Below are 20,636 nucleotides of genomic sequence, written 5' to 3'. Positions count from 1 at the left end.
TTTATCGAAATGCTTGGCTGAAGATGGATGATGAACAGCAAAAGGGTATCTCAGCCCCTGGGGGGGAAACACTGACTTGGAAATCAGAAAGTTGTTATTAAGCCCAGCAGTCAGCTCTGAGCTGTGCAGGAGGCTGAACTGAAAAAGTGTGCTTCCTGGACCATGACACCACAGTCTATGAAAAGTGGATGCTTAAATAAAAGTACTGGGAATGGGTGCACAGCCTGATACAGGCTTAGCAACCCATTACCACTTCCATGTCACTTCAAAAAAGGGGAGCAATGGAGTATTTGGAAAAGTAGGAGACAAGGAGCCAATGGCCTAGCTTCTCAGCCTTCTGTGGTTCAATGACTGAAAGCCTCAAAAGTCAATTGTCATCCCCAAAACGATGGGGCTGAAATGGAGGTCCTCTAAAGTCCTCGCTGAGGGCTGTATTTGCACAAATGGACCAATCAAAGCAGTCTAATGTTCGCTATGTGTTTGGGTTTCACAGTAACACCCCCAAAGGTCTTGTTTCAATTTCATTCATTATCAGAAATTTTAGTGCAGTAGTAAGTGCCACCCTCCTGGCATTAACTTTTTTTCAAAGTCTTATTCTCTGAACTATTACATTTGAATTTCTGTACCGCAAAATGAATCAGAAAAGTATAAAAATTACAATTTTAAAACATCTTCAAAAGCACATTTTGTAACTTAAAGGAAAAAATCTGTATATCAGTTCTTTCACATAATAAACATTAGGGCGTTTGGGGCTAGTTGGTTAACTTTTAAAATAAATTCTGTAAAAATAAAACAAGACCAACCATACCTTTTTTAAGCTGGATATTAAGTCTCTTCCCAATTTTTTTGGTGTTATAACCACTGCTTACATTCGTATTAAATGCATTTTGTGGTGCTGGAGCCAGAGCTGACGGCGGTTTCCCGGTGGGGTTGGCACTATGAGGTAGTCGTGGGTAAGAGTCTATCTGCTCGTGCTGATTCAGTCTGGGCACTCTGGGTACTGCGTGAAGTCCTGCACCATGTACACCCCTGTTATCAATGTACTGGCTGTCGGGGCTGAAGTGGCCGGAATAGTAATTATTCTTCTCACTTTGGGATAGTTGCTCATACTGCTCTTTATTTGCTGCAGGAACCACATGGAACCAAATGATGGGTGTACGCATGGCTTGGCGAAACATATGTTGTGCTCTGGGTTTTAGAAAGAATAGAAAGTTAGCAAATTAAGACTGACAGACTAGAAGATATTATGAACTTAATTGAGTATACTAATTAAGCAACAAGAACTGACAGACTTTGTTGGAAGTGAACAGCAAAATACTAAAAACCCATTTATCAATCAACTTTGCATGCCCTAGTATAAGCAGAGCTGTTTCTCCAAATGTAAATTTCTCGTTCTCTAAATAAAAATGGCAAAATCATCTACAACTGCAGATAAAATACTGTGCTCTCAACCGTAAATCATTAAACAACTGTTTTACGCACATCACTGAACAGAGGTATTATAAATTCGAAGTTAACAGAAATTACCATATTTTACGCAAATAACATACGCCTTCTACGTTCTTTTGCCAACTGCTCCGTACCGCCGTGAGGTATTTGTGTAAGTACGTCAGGCTAATTTTTTTTTTTTTTTTTTTAATAGCAACACATAGAGAAAAACTGGCATAGCAGCACTTACAAAAATACTTCACAGGGGAGGCTGGCACACAAACATAGAAGGCATGCATGATTTTTGTAAAAATATGGCAAATACAACTTCTGTACAACCTTATTCAATACAGCTTTCATAAAATTATAAAATATTTCCTTACAGGTAGAACACTTGAGTATTCAAAGAAATAACTCTCTTTAAAAATTTACTTAGGAAACTATACAAAGCAACTAACTATTCATTATCTGTCAGCTAGGAGCCCTGATGGCATCATGGTTAAGAACTCGGCTGCTAACCAAAAGGTCAGCAGTTCAAATCCACCAGCCGCTCCTTGGAAACCCTAATGGGGCAGCTCTACTCTGTCCTATACGTAGCGATCAGTTGGAACCTACCTAACAACAACAACATAATTCAAGTCTGTGTATGCAAAAATTGCAAGAAGTCAAGTGTTACCTCAATGATTCAAAATGTTAATGGTAGTGGGTCCCAGTGCTATCACACGAAAACCAGCTAGTCAGTAGTCTCCCTGAGTCCTTAATGTTTCTCCTCACTCCGGCTTTTATAACAGGACCTGGGCAACGTCATTCATTTATTTGTAGCTAAATAAGGACGTGAACCAGGATGAAGAAAATTTATGTGTCCCCAACAGGGGGGTTCAAAGGAGCGTTTTCTGTTTACTCATACTGAGAAACACTATGTGCACCAACGTTAGAAAAGTGGCTTAAGTATAATAAAAACTAGCACACTGATCACTTTTCTAAATGGTAAGGAAGTAGCAAAATTATGAAGCCTAAACTAAGCCCATAATATTTTACAAAGAGCTCTATCAGTCACATGGCATTTTGAAATATAGTCTAATGGTAGTAATTACCTTGAGTTTGATTAAATTTTTAAAAAGCTAGGTAATGGCAGAAAATATTCCTTTCCAGTAAAAAGACAGAGATCAGAGGCATTTTGTTTGAAGCATTCCCACTGCCAAAAGCATGACAGAGAAGCAGTACAGCCAACACACACTTACTGTTCAAATCTTCTGTTTCGAAGGTCGCCATCATTAATCCTGACAATGCAATCGTTCTCATGAAAAAGGTTTTCCTGTTCAGCTTTACCACCTTTCTCCAATCGCTTTACTAACAACCCCAGGGTTCTGGAACATTAAGAATGCAAATGATTACACGTGTAATAGTTCCAGGGTGCACAATCTCCCACTGCTTTAATGTGCTGTATTTACAAAGACTTCCTTATAAGGAGGCTGTATATGGAGGTTGCCATGGTTAATGCTATGAGTCAACCTGGCTAGGCTATGTCTCCCAGTATCATGTCATGTCCTACATTTTGTGATCTGTTGTCCATTTTGTGGTGTTGTATAACTGTGTTGCAAAGCTTAAACCTCCACGTGTTAATGAGTCAGGATTAGTGTGGGGTGTACCTTGAGTCATGTGCTTACTAAAGTCACGCCCTTACTCAGGTCACATCCTTACTCAAGTCACCACCTTGCTCAAGTAAGGGGAGCTTCCGAGATGGTGTGGCCTGCATCTAGTATATAAGAATGCTCCGGAAAAGCTCTCTTTGGATCCTGCATCCGGCTCGTCATTATCTGACCTCCGCTTCTTGGGACTTGAGTCAGCAGTCTGCCATCTGACCTGATTTTCCAGCTTCTGCAGCCCCTGCCAATTTGGGTTCCTCAGCCCCTGTAATCACGTGAATCAGGAGAAGCCTCCAGCCTGACACCTGATCCATGGACTTGGAATTTGCCAGCCTCTACAACCACAAAGCCATTTCCATGAGATAAATCTCTTTATATAGAAAGAAATTGTGTGTGTGTGTGTGTATACACACTTCACTGGTTTTGTTTCTCTAGAAAATTCAGCCTAAAACAAGGTGCATTAAATCACTACTAATACATTTTAAAATAATACCAAGACACAAATCTGAACAGTCTAAATGATGTGTAGATATTGATGCTTTCAGTAAAAATAAGAAATGATTTTCTGGCTCATCAGTATTACATTTCTAAACAAACTACACACTGCTGTCTATGCTTAAAAATGCTTCACAAGGGGCAAGTCTGATGATTCAGTGGGTATCACCGCGTGGAACAAAGGATGAGCGTGTATTTGTGAATGGCTTTGGTGGTTTTCTGTTCTAAGATAGCTGGTACTCTGCCGAGATGGCAGCTCTCATCCTTCGGTGGAAGCAAAGGTACGAGGAAAAGCTAACCTTGTGCAATGTAGGCTGGAGATGGATAATGGGGAAGATTTTAGAAATAGAAGAGTTTCTGTGTTCGGCATTTGAATTTTAGAGTGCCTAATATTCTGAATTGCAAAATTTGTCAGGTCTCTCAAAAAGTAAGTAATGCTACTTTTTTTTTTTTTAAGAAAAATCAGAAAAAGTCTGCGAATGGTTAGAACAATGCTATCGCTTATCTTTGATATCTGCCATCAAATTTTCAATTAAAAGAAAAACTGGAATGAAATTTGTAGACCCATGTTGAACAAATCAAAATTACAATTGTAAAAATTACTAATGTACTTGCTAGACAAGACTAACCTCCTAAATGGCAGAATACTCTACACACCCCGAAACAAACGGTAAACACGTTATCACATTATGTGACCACAGCAGAAGGAATATCACCAGTCTTGGCCTAGTGCTGATTGCTATGACTTACTTGATCGTTAGCATAAAATCTGTATCATGACCATGGTAAAATTTTTATGTGAACTTATTTTTGGCACTTCTAAGCTTGCATTTTCTTTTGTAATTCCTAAGACTTAAAGAGACAAATGAAAAAAATGCCCACATAGACACTAGAACTTAGAATACTGCATAAACTAAGGTTGAAGACATAATTTCCAATAGGCTCTGTATGTTTTCCAACAGGATTTCAACTCACAGTATCCTGCATAGCCTTTCTAGTAGAAATATATCCAAATAGATAGCTTTCTCTTCTAAACACTTACAGTACTTATTGTATGTTTTATGGCCATTTATCTCATTCTCCTGTTATAGTTACTTACATATACACCTTATCTCTACTATTGCATTATGAACTCCTGGCAGATAAAGAAGATAGTATTCAGAAACACACGTTTAAGCACTTAGCTCAGTAGTAAGGTCTTGATAAAGGACAACTGAATGAATGGGTGATTGAGTTTCGCTGAAGCAAACAAGTCTCATATTTCTAATAAGGTAACTGCAACATAGAATACAAATAAGACAGCTTTTAGAACTGGATCCTTTGTTTTCTTTTTTTTGAAAGTATCATTTTATACCAAAGATATAACTCAATGGAATTGAATAAGCAAAGGTCCTGCTTCCCCTGGTATACTTGCTATTTTGCAGTATAACCTTGCTTCTTCCGTGAACACTGAGTCACCGCTAACTTCAATCGAGTTTTAATCACTGTATATACTAAAGAGACCGTGTATTTCATGACAGTCAAGTATATCAAAGTACATGAAAAATAACAGGAGATGATACGTGAGTGTCTTATAATTTTACTAATTGAGGGTTAGGACATACACTCTAATGTGGAGTCTAAATTATTAGGGACTAAAGGAGACAGTAGTTATTTACTACCATATATAGAAACTAAATAAATACAAATATTCTCTCAGCTCAAAGGTAAGAATAATTACACTACTATAAATATAAGAGCAAATTAACTCAGTATCAGGAAGGGTAAGATTCTATAATAGGCCATACAGTCATGTCCATGATTGCTCTCCCTAGCCTTCTCTACTGTTTGTATCTATTTGTCAGTGAACAAAGTGTTCTATCAGAAGAATTAAACAAGTTATTAAGATATATCTACGATTCTGTTGAGTGGAAGACATTAATCTGAGAAGTCACACATTGCATCATAGCTATTGATAACACTAGAACTGGGAGAAGACATTGTACCGTTTCACTTTCACAAGAAGGCAAGTACAAGCCTGAAGGAAAAGATGCCTCAGTCGCCTACAGGTAATCATCACGTAATCAAACACGTGGTGGCACACCTGCTGCTAAGAGCTGCCTATACAGATGAAGAACACTTTTTTAAAAGTGCACACATTCAGTCCCTGCAGGAAAAATATACCCAAGAGTCACTCCAGTTAATTAATTAGTTTTTAATCACTGAAATCACAAGCAATTTCTCAATATGGTTTCAACATTTCTGGAATCTACAATGACTAATAATTATTATCTTTCTTATGTACTTTAAATTAGTTTGGGTATTAAAAAATAGCCCACAGAACATTTTGAGAGAAATTTATATAGACTATTTTAAATACTGGAATCCCTGGGTGGTTCAAACAGTTAACATGTTCGGCTGCTCACCTAAACTCTGGAAGTTTGACTCCACCCAGAGGTACCTCAGAAGAAAGGCTTGGCAGCCTATTTCTGAAAAAGTCAGCCACTGAAAACCCTATGGAGCACAGTTCTACTGACACACATGGGATCACTGTGAGTCGGAATCAACCTGACGGTATGTTTAATGTAAATTACTTAGCAGTTAATTAGCACTGGCAAGTTGTTTATGTTTATAAATTTATCTCCAATAGGTACTTTCAGATAAGGAGCCCTGGTGGCACAGTGGTTAAAGCACTCAGCTGCTAACCAAAAGGTCGGCAATTCAAACCCACTAGCAACTCTGCAGGAGAAAGATGTGGCTATCTGCTTCTGTAAAGATTATGGCTTTGGAAACTCTATTGGACAGTTCTACTCTGTCCTATAGGGTCACCATGAGCTGGAATTGACGCGATGGCACACAATAACACTTCCTTTCAGTACCTGACAGTTTAAAATAGCATAACTTAGAAATCTCTAATTTTACAATGACATCAATATTTTTTTCAGATGAATAGCTAATGGATTTACAATCATCTGTTGTTATTCTCATGAGGCGCCATCAAGTTGGTTCCAACTCATAACGTCTCTACAACATAACGCAACATTGCCCGGTCCTGCGCCATCCTCACAATTGTTGCTATGTTTGAGCCCATTGCTGCAGCCAATCCATCTCGCTGAGGGTCTTCCCTAGATAATTCACCTCGATAATAGATTTTATTTTGAAAATGTACTATTTTTGTTTTCTCCTTTCTAGTATTCATTCTAGACTAACAATCCAAAGTAAAAATATACAATATGCTTCATTTACTGAAGGGCTTGTCTTTAAAATAAGTCCTCACGTAGGATCCAGGCCATCGGTAATGCTAACCTAAAGTTACAAATCATAAACAAAGTAGCATATTTACAAGAAACATAATGGAAGTTTATTAACGGAGACTTTAGCATCCAACGTTGGATAGTCACGAGAACCTCACGATCTTTTTTTCTCACCACCAGAGGCTAGAGAACTGATGGGGGAGGGAAAAGGAGAGAACTCACCCTCCGTGACACAGCCAGCCATCAGGGAATCAACAGAACAGACTGAATTAAGGCCAAGTTAGTAGCCTGCTGATTTCTAAGTACTTGACCTCACTATTAGAATCATTTTCTCAAAAAGTAAAGTGGTACAATCTGCAAAATTATCTCATTTGCTCCACTAGGTGAAAATGATTACAGGAGGAATGAGAATGAACTATCAAAGAACTCTGCAAGAAAATTGGACTGATAACGTAAGAGCTAGACTGAGAATGAAAAGTACCCTCTGAAGGGAAATCAGCGGAAAGTGGTAATAACAGACACTTCTGTCTTCCTGAAAAATGCGGGCCTATGCAAGCAGGTATTTCCATACTACCTGTTTTCAATTTAACCCAAAAAACCCACTGCCATCTAGTCGATTATGACTCATAGTGACCCTACAGGACAGAGCAGGACTGCTCCATAGAGCTTCCAAGAAGTGCCTGGTGGATTCAAACTGCTGACCTCTGGGTTAGCAGCTGTAGCACTTAACCACTATGTCACCAGGGTTTCCTTTCAACTTAAATGTACCTCAAATATTATAGGTAAAAAACAAGTTCAACCAGCAACTAGAATGAAGTGTTCTAAAATAATAAAGAATCTACTACCTATGGTATTGTAGTCCTGTAACACTTTTATGATAGAAAGGAATTAAAGCTGATGGAAGTTCAGAGCATGTTGACGTGTCAGTGTACCTGAATAGAGAAAAGCTGTCCTTCTGGACAGCCAGTGCCAGGATTCTTCATCAGAAGCAACCATGTTCCCATGGAAGAAGAAATCACTTTGCAAAAAATAAAAAGGGAGAGGACAAAAAAGGGAGGAGCTGGGGTGAGCTCTGCTTGGGGAAGACTCCAGGAGAAGAACCAAGAAAGCCTGGCTAGGTACGCTGACAGACCAGGGAGAAGAGACACAGTGGATTCATTAATGGGGTGGACGCTGGAGATTTATAAAGACAGGACCATAGGATTGAGGGGTTTGTGAAATAAAACCTCCTCCACCTCCTGTATGAATCTATACAAAACCTCCTGGGCTCATACGCTTTTCAAGAAAATGAATTTCTGGGGGTGGGAGAGGAAGGTTATTCTTTAACAGCCCAGACTTATTCCTCTTCCATTTTCTCTTTTCCAACTTTCCAAATTTGGAAAAAGTATACTCTGTCCACCGTGTATGAATCTCAACCCTTCATTCAGTGTCCTAAAATATAAAACACGCACATACACACATCTTTCTTTGAAGCCTTTCTCAAAGCTTATGGACAATGCTTCTTAAAAAAAGAAAAAGATAAGGAAGAATACAGTCACAAGAAGCTAGGCATTGGAACACTACGTCGCTGTACATGATTCCAGATGCATAATTAGAAATTTAACTGCTCAGATTATATTAAGGATTGCACCACTACATTTTTACAAGGTTCATTAGCCTAATTATACACTTAATTAAAACAAACTCAGTCACACATGTTAACATTTTCAATTCTAAGCATAAATTACAACCAATGATAAAACTGAAAATAAGTAACAAATGTTTTATTGACGTCTAAATTGGCTGAGTCAGACTGAGTTTTGCTTTGATAATGTAAACTCCCACAACTGCCACCCAGCTGTATGGAAAGGATCGTAATTCCTCTTAATAAAAGCTGACACAGTTGAAACATCACAACTGTACTGCAGGCAGAGAGTGATGCCATCAACTGGGAACCACTCACCTGGCTGAACACGGCACACGTCAGCAGGGCGGTCCCCTACTTTTGATCCTGAACACACAGTGACACCAAGGATGTCAACAGAAGAAAGTTTAAAGGAATTCTAAGTTAAAACAAAATCTTGATTTTTTTTTTTTTTCGATCTTTAATGGATTTGACGGAGTAGACCAAAAAAAGTAAATAGAAATAGGGAATTCCTTCAGATTAGGGCAAAAATGACAGGCACCGTACTACTACATTTAAAGGAGCATGATGTTTCTAAACACAGAACACAACTTTTCCCTCTAAAACAGATGCATACATTATGGTCCTTTATTATGACAAACAAGTTTGCAGCCCAGAACGCACCCTTGAAAACGTCCAGACGAAAGACCACAGATGCAGTAAAGAAAGTTTTTACAACGTCATTACATTGAGTACTCAAAGCTCAACAGTATATTTATTCTTTCAGAAGTGATACTGAATTTTAAAACTCTAACTGATCTGAAAAATACAAAGGTATAATAAAGCTTTTCTTAACACCCGAGCAAGTTCCAAGAAGTTCAAACTGGCTCTAATTCTTCATAAAAATATGCATCTGACCAACTAAGAAGTGTGTATTGGGATTGTCAAATTTATGACATAACAGTAAATTCTCATCTCAGAATCATGATGAGCTAAAAAAAAAAAAAAGAAAAAACCCAACCCATTGCCTTCGAGTCAACTCTGACTCATAGTGACCCTATAGGACAGAGTAGAACTGCCCGTAGGGTTTCTGACGAGCAGCTGGTGGATTCAAACTACTGATCTTTTAGTTAGCAGCTGAACGCTTAACCACTGTGACAGTAGGGCTCTCAGAATCATGACAGAAGAGAAAAATGATAATTTTCCTCCACTTTGTAGACAAATCAGCACCTGCCTAGACAACCAGAATACCAAGTCATGAGAGAGGACATTATAAGGCACAAATAGAAAATAACCTGAAATAAAATATATTTCTATGATTTGATCATTATTAGCTGTCATGGCCAACTACTCTGCTAAATGATTTACATATATTTTCTTATTTAAACCATAAGGAGCTCTAACGGCATGGTAGTTAAGCGCTCGGCTAACCAAAAGGTCAGCAGTTCAAACCACCAGCTGCTCTGTGGGAGGGATACGTGGCAGTCTGCTTCCGCCACATATTTACAGCCCTGGAAACCCTATGGGGCAGTTCTACTCTATGAGACAGAATTGACTCAATGGCAATGGGTGAAGCCATAAAAAAAAAAAAAATCATAAGAGCATCCCGTTTCTCATATGTGGAGACTGAGGCTAAGTGCAGTTAACTTCCCCAAAGTCTTAGTAAAGACAGAGCTAAATCCCCTCCCAGGTATCTCTGCCTTCAAAACTTGGATGGTTCCTAACAGCTTCTCTCCAAATAACATAGGCCTTAACATGTGGCCATGTCCATCACCAACTGACACAGAGAGGTGACGTACAATTTCTAAGTAGAAAAAATTAACTTTTTGTTTTGGATGTGTTATAGAGTGGAGTGATACAGATTAAGTGAACTAAGAGTTATAAAACTAACACTAGCATAGCCATCTAAATCTCAGTCAACAGGAGAGCCAATCTAAATTAGGTGGATGAGTGTGTTACTTCTCAAGACCTTCCAAAGACGTCTGCTTGCTACAATTGTTAGATAGAGGAACTTTGGTTTTCAGTTGAGAGGGAAATTATTTAATATGTGCATCCAGAATGCAGAAAGCAAACTTATTTTTCAATCCTAATCTATATTAATCTATTATAGGAATATATAATTTTAAATGGGGTCACTTTTATTTCAACTCAAAAGTATCCTCTTAGATGTGTGAATTTCTCGGCTTTAGATGGTGAAACTTACGGACAGTGTTGTAAGTAAACAAACAAGTCTACAAGTAAATAAAAAAGTCATGAAAAAAAAAGTTTAACATAGCAATTAAAGAGCTTTTTTCCAAAAGTGTGTTGATGCTTCATCTGATAGTTGGAATATTAAATTGAAAAGGTCAAAGTCATTAGTATGTAGCCTCTTCCTTTCACATCTTCTCTTCATTGAATGAAGTCTTTTCAGGACAATGTCACTAAGTTAAGCTCCATATTTAATAAGCAGATCAAGTGCCACTGCTTCCCTACGTGTTTTCTTCAACGAAATCCCAATATTCAATAATCATGACTGTCTCCACACCCCTACGGCACATGTCTTTTGGCACATATCATGCATCGTTTTATATGCATTATTTCTCAACTAGACTTTAAGTTGCTCAATGCCAAAGGCAAAATCTTATCTTTTCACAGGCTCAAGCCCTATTCCAGTATGTTGGTGGTGGTGTTTGCTGCCATCAAGCTACTTCCAACTCATAGCAACCCTATGTATAACAGAACAAAACTCCAGTGTACAACTTTATTTTTTTGACTATTATTATTATTTATTTATTTGGCTTTAACAAACAGAAATTTATTCTCTCACAGTCTAGGAGGCTAGAAGTCTGAATTCAGGGCGCCAGCTCCAGGAGAAGGCTTTCTCTCTCTGTCAGATCTGGGGGAAGGTCCTTGTCATCAATCCTCCCCTGGTCTAGGAGCTTCTCAATTCAGAGATCTCGCATCCAAAGGATGCACTCTGCTTCCAACACATTTTTCTTGGTGGTATGCTATAAGTCGGAACCAACTCGACGGCACTGGGATGATCCAGTATACAGTTTTATAACTTGCTTTTTAAATAGTTTGCATTACTGCTGAAAGTGAAGAGGGCTTGAAGGATTTATTTATGAAGATCAAAGACCACAGCCTTCAGTATCGATTATATGTCAACATAAAGAAAACAAAAATCCTCACAACTAGGACAATAAGCAACGTCATGATAAATGGAGAGAAGATCCAAGTTGTAAAGGATTTCATTTTACTTGGATCCACAATCAACACCTATGGAAGCAGAGTCAAGAAATCAGACAATGCATTGCATCGGGGCAAACCTGCTGCAAGACATCTCTTTAAAGTGTTAAAAAGCAAAGATGTCACTGTAAGGACTAAGCTGTGCCTGACAAGCCATGCTGTTTTCAATCACCTCATATGCATGAGAAAGCTGGACAATGAATAAGAAATACCGAAGAAGAATTGATGCCTCTGAATTATGGTGTTGGCAAAGAATACTGAATGTATTATGGACTGACAGAAGAAAGAAAAAAATCTTAGAAGAAGTACAGCTAGAATGCTCCTTAGAAGCAAGGATGGTGAGACTTTGTATCAAATACTTTGAACAAGTTATCAGGAAGTATCAGTCCCTGGAGAAGGACATGATGCTTGGTAAAGTAGACAGCTGGTGAAAGAGAAGACCCTCAATGAGATGGATTGATACAGTGGCTGCAACAATGGGCTCAAACATAGCAACAATTCTGAGGATGGCGCAGGACTGGGAAGTGTTTCATTCTGTTGTACACAGGGTCACTATGAGTCAGAATCGACTTGACAGCACGTAACAACTACAAACAACGACAACGCGTTCCTATGCCGTTAGAAAGTCTTATTAAAACTCTTTTAATATAGGAAAACCATACCTAACATGAATAGACATGGGTTCATTTATTCCTTTATTGAATAAGCTTTACTGAGCAACGACCATGGGCTAGATCCTAGAAATATAAAAAAGTATGTGTGTGTATATATATAAACATGGTTTTTCTTCCAAAGAAAACTGCAATTACTTTTCACAACCTTCTCAAAACTAGAAGCATTTGTGATTTAAACAAGAAGGTTATGTTTGACATTTAAATCAGGAGGAAATGAAATGATATCTGTGAAAAGTGATATTAAGGTAATGAAACAGTGTGAATAACGGGTTCCAGGTAGGGATTAGTTAACTTTATGTTTAAGTAAAACAGAAGATGACTTTGAAAAAAGAAAAAAAAAAAAAAACCCACATCAAGGGGAAGATAATACCATCTTTGCTATGCATCTACCTGTCTCCATCTCTAGGTGTCAAGAGATGGTCCTTCAAGGGAGGGGTCGGGGATGAGCAAACACATGCTAATCGTCACTGGTGACACTAATCAACCTAATCCAGCCAAGAGCCTTTGTAGGTAGACCTGGCAGGATCCTTGTTTAGAAAAACATTATATATCAGGTCACGATAATACTTACAAGGCTCTAAAATTCCTCCAGTATTAATTTCACAACTTGAATCACTATTTTCCTGAATTGTATTTGATGTGTGAGGTGTTCTGCATTCTGATTCTTCTCTTTATAGTATATAATTTCCATTTTCCAGTATTTCTTAGACTCTGACTTTTAAAAGCTAAATCAGAAAGCAACACTGACACGCACTTGTCAGTTTTATAAAAACAAGTATTTACTGTTTCTGAATTAGTTATATCTCCAAAGTTAGGATTTAATAATGTCAAAGTATGATCAGAATTTCTGCAAAGGAAGTTATTCTTGGAAATTTCAGCTTATATGCCATGAATATTTATTTTTTATTCCCACTAGATATATGTGAATTTCTTCACAAGTTCCACGTAATTTCTTCCTTTCTGCTATATTGCATTGCTTAATTTGCCCTTGCAGCCACCACGGAGCTGAAGCTGCTTCTTTTATAAGCTGGCATCACATTTAAAATCATCTTCCCCAACAAGCCAGCTTCACTTACCTACCTCAGACAATTCTTTCTCCATCAGCTCACAGAGCACCTACTGTGTAGCAACACTTACCACATGATTATAATTGTGTGATTTCTCCGCTATCACTCCATCTAGACTGCAAATCCCTGGAGAAAGACCATGTCCTGTTCATATTTGCTTCCCAGAGCCTAACATGAGTTGAAATCAACTCCATGGCAATGAGTTTGGTTTGGTTTTTGGAACACAGGATTTATAACACAGTAAGTGCTTGGGAAGGTTGTATTAACAGAATAAGAAAAATCTACTTCTATGCGTTTTCCTGAGAAAAAGGGAGATAGGTAGGTGGCTCTGGGATCCTGAAGGTCGGTATCTACAATTCTGAGCAGCCCACCTGCTTTCTCTCTCCCACCATCACCCTAACTCTAAAAAAAAAAAAAACTCTACAGGGGGATGAAAAACACAGGTGTTGAAGAAAACCAAAATAAACCTTTTTTGTTTCCCAATATGAAAACTGGTGACACCTAACAGGGGTTAATAAAGAATCTATTTTTGTTAAGTCTCTTTGTCCCCTATGTGGGAAAGAGGCACAAGGTTTTCTTATTAAGTGCCAAAGTAATGAGGATGAAAAATGACTCAGGTATAGAAATACGGAGCAACTTCCAGGTCTCCTGAGTGAGTTCCACAGGTCAAAATAGAAGTCCACAGTAACGAGCAACTGTGGTGGAGTTTCTTTTTCTATCTTATTCTTCCTTTGCATTAAGCTCTTCATCTATCTACTTTTAACTAATATCCTTTCCACAGTGAGGTAGAAAAATGTGTAATAAAGGGCAGAAAATAATATGTTTGTAATTGAAATGCTGGTTCAAAGCTGGGGCGTAACAATTAAATCTCAACTCTTGTGAGTTGTGTTTAGCAGTTAAAGGCATATTAATACTGTGAAGCCGTAACACATGCACAGCACCTTCTTATCTTTTTACCCAAGAAAGAAATGAAAAACTTCTTTAGAGATCATTTGAAATTCTATTTTTAAAGGAAATAAAGGCAAGGGCTATTGTGAAAACAACTAATCTTGTTTGAGTGAAAGTTCTCTGAAGAAATGTTAACACTTCTCTGGAGTTTAAAAAGAAAAACTGAAAGCAGCCACAACTCTGTGAATATACCACCACCCAAAATTCAAGGTGCGTTTCTCATCTTGATATACAGCACACACATTCAAGCCTCCCACTCCAGCAGAGTTGTAAATAAATCACAATTTTAGCTCCAGGACATTACATAAAGCAGTGCTTTACCAAAGAGATGAAAACTGGACTCACCACAGCTACTGACATCTACCAGGAAGGTAGTACAATTGTTCAAATACTCAGTAAAAAAAAAAAAAAAAGTAATTACACATCTGCAATAGATATTGCATAGGTCTTTTACAACGTACTAGACGTCGTTCACTCCTTCACAACAGTTTTAACTATGTTGTAGTTCTCAGCCTCTTGGCTATGGCTCCTTTCCAGCTTTCCTCTATTCGTCTCCTCATGCAAAGGAAGTTAAAGTGAAAAAAGAAAAATAAGGTGAAAAGGAGGAAAGAAAAAAGAAGCTCAGAGTAGAAAGCCAAATATTTCGTAACTATATTTCAACAGGTAATGAGTAGACGGGTAAATAGGAGAAGATGAGATTAGACTTCAACAAGTTAAATGTGCATGGGGAGAACACCAATGCACACTACACCTTCCTCGTTGGCGGTGACAGCAGCTCACCAAACCTTAGTTAGAAAATCAAGTCACGGTATTTGAATATAGTAAGAGAAAAAACACAATAGATCTTTCACAGAAGATGAGCAATAGATCAAGACAACTCATATAGCATTTGAAGTTTTTAGGGACTTTTTTTTTTTTAAATAAAATAATGAAGTCAGGATTACCAAACAGTACAAAACTTTGACATTCGAAGGTGTAGGGATTGAAGAGAAGGTGCCAGGTGGTAGGGGATAAATCCATAGCTTGCCTAACTTTTAAAAAATTTCGAACATAATCGTAAACAATTTTCTGAAATTGAATAACTAAATAAACATACAAATTAAAAACAAATCTTTAACTAAGCTATCCAGGTCATTTTCATTGGTTAAATCTTTCTGGAAAACCGCTTGAGGAAGCTCTCATTAACTTTTCAAATCCAGCTGGAGTTCTGACTTTGAAGTCTATCATGAATTTATAGTAAAGTAAAATATTTGCAGGGATGTGATGAACAATACGTGTTTTAGGATCATTTAAACGCGTCGTTACTTAGTGTTGCTGTAAACCCTCTCTTCATCGTCCTAAGTGCTTTCTGTGACTATAATATACATGTAGGAATGAGACAGCAGTTGCCCCCAAATGAAAATGTTTTCTATTAAGCATATGCTAAATCAACACCACTCTATATCTGAGCATAAATGAAGATAAAACACTCCACATTATGATTCAATTAAAAACCTCCAAGATACGTTACCTGCCGCCTCGAGCACTGAAAGGCACTACATGGATCCCCAGAGGCCCTCCATCGTTGGGAACTTGTACGAGCTTTACCATATCACTGTGAGACAATGATGAATGAAGGAGGATGAACGTGGACTGTAAACAAACCAAAACCGAAACAAAACAACAAAAAACCGCAACAACACAGACATACAATAAACAACGAAGGAGAAGAAAACGAAAATCCCACCAAGTACGCACGCATATACATACATAGTCTTGAATATCAGCATGGGAATGAAGCAACATTCAACACTACATACCTGAGCACTAGTCTGATGGCATGGAGGGAGAGCAATCATCAGAAATAACTACATTAAAAACGGCACAGACCATTTCTCTCGGACCTTGTATGTAATGTAAGCATACATTTTGTAAGTCAAATCTATAGATTTCCATGGAAGTATTTCTATTGCCAATATCTACAGCAAGGGCTCTTAGGATTAAGTGAACAAAGGTGCTGCAGCTACACAGCATGTTATAATTTAGAAAATGGTCTTATATATACGCCACATTATTTGATATTTCCGATAATCTAATAAGGTCAAAGTTGTCACCTCTGGCAGTCCAGAGGTGAGCCAGCTCTCCTTATTACCCAGGACCCCATGACCACGGAAGTCACCATTTCCTAACCTGCTGTAAGAGCTCTGCAAAGGCAGGTGATGAAACCTCTACCTCAAAGCCAATAGACACCTGCTGACAATCAATTAATCTTCACAGACGTCTTTATAATTGAAATTTAAAGGCAGAAAGTTACCTATATGATAGGAAGTAATGTGAAATCATTTCTGTAACAACTACTTAGTACAAGAGGTATAACATTCTATACATGTTCATCAAGTCATTTCATTTCAATCTTCTCTATTAAATTAATAAACTTGGGTCTAATGAAAATTGGTATACTTTGGAGGATGTAAATTTTCCAAGCCATTTAAATGAGATTTTGCTTTCTCTATAGAGCCTTCTAATGTATATACTGTAGTGGAGATCTAAGCAGTACTTGTCTAACAACTATTATTTTAAAAAAGTATTTCAATTAAATATCTGTTTAAGTAAAGTGGATAACTGGAAATTATTATCAACAGATTTGTTAAAGGCCACACTACAGCTTTTATTATAGAAAATACAGATTTATATTTCTTAAAAAGAAACTTGAGGTTATCCTATGTGCTGTGAATGTACGGCTTACATAATCCAAAGGCTAACTATAATTAAAGACAGGCATATGAAAGACGAATGTATGTGCATAGATTTGATCACATACACTAATGAGGACAAAATAAAATTTTGCCATTCTGCCCAAATACCTACTAAAGTAACACTTTAGATTCTTTCTGCACAAAATTTCATAGCATTGTTTTAGATACTGTTAATACTATTTGAACATTGATTTAATCACTGGTTTGTCAACTAATAATATTATAACTTTAATTAATTTTATTCCACATTCTTTCTAAAAGAAATTTTGAGGTGGCAAGCATGTCTTGAATAAAGATATTCAACACTGTGTATCAGCCAAACATAATCTAATTTTGAACTCTGTCAATTCTTGCTGGGAAAATTCTTAGAGCCCTCCCCTGAAGACCAGTGAAGGCAGAATTAAGAGTAAAAAAAAAAAAAAGTACAAATATTAATATCTAGACTCCTACCTATTACACAAAGTAAAAAAAAAAAAAAAAAAAAAAAAATTGGCTGCCCTCTCTGCTCTAATTACCAAAGGGAGAAAAAGTTCTAAGAACTTCTTCCATTTAAAAATACCAATATTCAAGCTAATTGGGAAGCTGTGATAAAACAGGAAATTTTCTCTTTGTCCTTTTATATTAAAATCATGTTCAACATCCCTAACCTATGACCTCTAATTTTTTCATCAAATATCTTGAAAGATTCTATTTCTTCAAATAAAAAAAATTCTAAAATACAGGCAGTCCCCAAGTTACAAATGTGGGGCTTATGGACAACTCTTAACTGCCCTTTAATATTATGTAAATTTGCCCTCGCTTTGAAACAATTGAACCAACCCCTACTTGAAACAAATTCATCAGAATCACCTTCACTTGCTGCGCTTGTAGCTTTTAAACCATTGAAAAGACTTCCAGCCTTTTCTTGCACTAAAGGAAGGCTAAAGAAGAACCATAAGCACCTGTTCCAATTTACCTACAAATTTGAATTAAAGACTTAAAGACACAGAAACGAATCTCGTTCTAAACTGGGGGCTGCCTGTATAAATACTGGTTACATGATCCAACTGCTTTTTCAAGTAAAGTATGTCTATAATTTTTCTTTCAATCAAGTAAAGCTGAGGAACAAATGACCAAAATACTGACATACAAAAGCAATCTAAAAATAAGTTAGAGTGTTCACAAGGCTGTCAACACAGCAAACATTTTAAACCAAATACTATTTTATATAATAATTTAATAGTATTTGTCAAAGCATGAAGCTCGGGACAGGTACATGGGAAGTTCCATGCTATGCTTTTTACATCACATAATTAACTCAACAGATGAAAGATGCTCTTTGGGAAAACAAAGCAACACAAGTCATGTGTTTAACTAAACACAAACATTCTGCATGCCATATGCTTTCGGAATACTTGCTGCCATCAGTGATGCGACATAAATGTTACATATTTAGTTAAAACCATCAGTAACTTACTCCAGAGAGAAGCTGGGCATATTCTCCAAACCAGTGTCAGCATGTCCAACTGGTTCAACACGGCCATTGTCTTCTTCTGTCCCATCCTCATCCTAGAGACAGCACAACACAAAAAGAAGCATACTTTATGTTAGGTTTATTTCTATAACGTAAAAGGGAACTGGGAAAACTACAGCCTCACAAACATTAAGACAATGTTAACTAGGTCTTTCATTTAGGGGAGATGACCTTTAATGTTAAGATGGATGGGGGTGTGTGTGTGGGGGTGTGTGTGTGTGTGTGTGTAAAGCTCTATTTTAAAACAGTCTCCTGAATTAGCATATCCCAGGAGGTGAACAAAGTATCACTAGGATAAGGAAAGAAAACACGAGAACTCCAATTTATGTAAACTTTATCTCATTTTTATTTAATTTTTGGTGTATGTTTATGAAGTAATTGTATATTACTACAAGCTGATGATACATTAATAATACATGAAACTCTAGGGATGCAAGTTCAAAAATCTTTAGTGGTATGGGTTTGAATCAAAACATTTGAGACCATTATAAATTTTATCTTTTACCAGTATCTTCAAAATCCCAACAGCTAGTTCCTCAGTTCTGGCCATCACAGCTTGTCATGAAGGGCATACACTGGGCACATTTCCCACCTACGTCCTTCCTTCTGTGAAATTTCACATGAAGTTAGCTAATTATTAGGAGGTATCTGTAAAGGCTCTGATGGAGACCCCATGTGTGTCACAGCAAAACTGCGCTCCATTGTTTTCAATGCTATAACCTTCCAGAAGCAGCTCACCAAGACTTTCTTCCAAGGATCCTTTGGGAAGACTTGAACTGCCAACCTTTCACTAAGCGGTCAAGCGCTTAACCTTTTGTGCCACCCAGGGGGGTTGCCATGAGTCAGAATTGACTCAAAGGCCACTAGTTTGGTTTTTTGGTTCATAAAGTTACTAAGACCTCAGCCATAAAGACCCAATTCTGTTGACTTGTTTATATAAGACCAAGCATAAGAAAAGGCATAAACAGAAGCGTAATCAAACCCGCTCTTGTATTTTTCCTTTTATGAAGACAGTATTTTATAAAACTTATGTTTCTGCACATTACAGAAATTGGGTAAGTATGCTGGTACTCCAAAACGTGCATGTGGAATGAAAGTGGTGGTTCAGAAAAATAAATAAATGCCACCCAAGAATGTGCCTTAATACACAGTCCTGGCCATTGTTTTTCATTAAAGAGTTAACTAACAGTTGGCTTGGCTTTCTAAGATCATCTGACCAATAACAAACATGCCTGACTGATATCAATGGTCTTATGAATCAAATTAGAACATTTAAAAAGATTTAGATTCTCCAAACACAGTGGCGAAGAGGCCCACACGTTCTTCACCTTGGATTCACAGTGTCTGGCATATAGTAGGTACTCTATTTTTTGCTAATTAAAGCTATTTCTTTGAAGTTTATATGCATAATTTATGTATACATGTAATTTGGTAAGTTTATCATTTTTGCTATATAAATTTGCCAGCTATGTGGATAGACAAGGCCACCATATAGATCAGAAGCATGGCTCAGGATTTTGTTAGAACAGGCTGGGACACGTGGGATTGCCCAACATATGCGCTGCATTCCGCTCAAACCTAGGCTCAGGGCTTTATTGGTGGAACATTTGCTCAAGTATGTGTCTGGTGTATATTAGAAAAGAGAATCTACAATTTGAGTAAAATTTTATATTTTTAAACACGTCTTTGAGAGATTCATACATAAATTTATATGCTTTCAACAGAGACATCAATCAACAAAATAATAAGCAAGGGTTACAGGTTTGGGACACAGTGTCAGACAATATATTAAATTATAGAAGAGCTATTAAGGCAACACAGAGCCACTGGTAATGTACAGCTGACATTTCCTCTGAGGATCTACCAAAACAAGAAGCTGAATGCACTGAGCTTTTCTATGAGTGGTAGATACGCTCCATGCATCCTGGATGGCCGTGCACCGCATGAAGCCAAGCTACTTGAAGACTGATGAGCCTGTGTTTTGAGGGCCTCTAATATGCACTTCTTAGTCATCTATCTCTCTTAAGCACCAGCATGTAATAGATTTCAAAGGTTAACCAGCATCT

The 20,636-nt window shown here is 37.4% G+C and overlaps 1 protein-coding gene across 20 annotated transcripts in view; it reads right to left on the bottom strand.

Annotated features, from left to right (window-relative positions):
* PARD3 (par-3 family cell polarity regulator) overlaps nucleotides 1-20,636 on the bottom strand; it is an 823,651-nt gene that overhangs the window by 334,643 nt on the left and 468,372 nt on the right. For 18 of the 20 annotated variants that reach the window (XM_010600277.3, XM_010600267.3, XM_010600273.3 and 15 more), the window contains 4 exons: nucleotides 18,514-18,605; nucleotides 15,833-15,916; nucleotides 2,670-2,795; nucleotides 809-1,188 (listed from right to left, as the gene is read on the bottom strand). In XM_010600277.3, coding sequence (XP_010598579.1) covers nucleotides 809-1,188; nucleotides 2,670-2,795; nucleotides 15,833-15,916; nucleotides 18,514-18,605 — 682 coding nt within the window. The remainder of the gene's footprint in view (nucleotides 1-808; nucleotides 1,189-2,669; nucleotides 2,796-15,832; nucleotides 15,917-18,513; nucleotides 18,606-20,636) is intronic. The other 2 variants (XM_064285100.1, XM_064285099.1) reach the window with 1 other exon arrangement.

The sequence above is a fragment of the Loxodonta africana genome, chromosome 4 (assembly GCF_030014295.1).
Source record: "Loxodonta africana isolate mLoxAfr1 chromosome 4, mLoxAfr1.hap2, whole genome shotgun sequence".
Classification (NCBI taxonomy): domain Eukaryota; kingdom Metazoa; phylum Chordata; class Mammalia; order Proboscidea; family Elephantidae; genus Loxodonta; species Loxodonta africana.
This window is presented reverse-complemented; position numbering and strand designations above follow the sequence as displayed.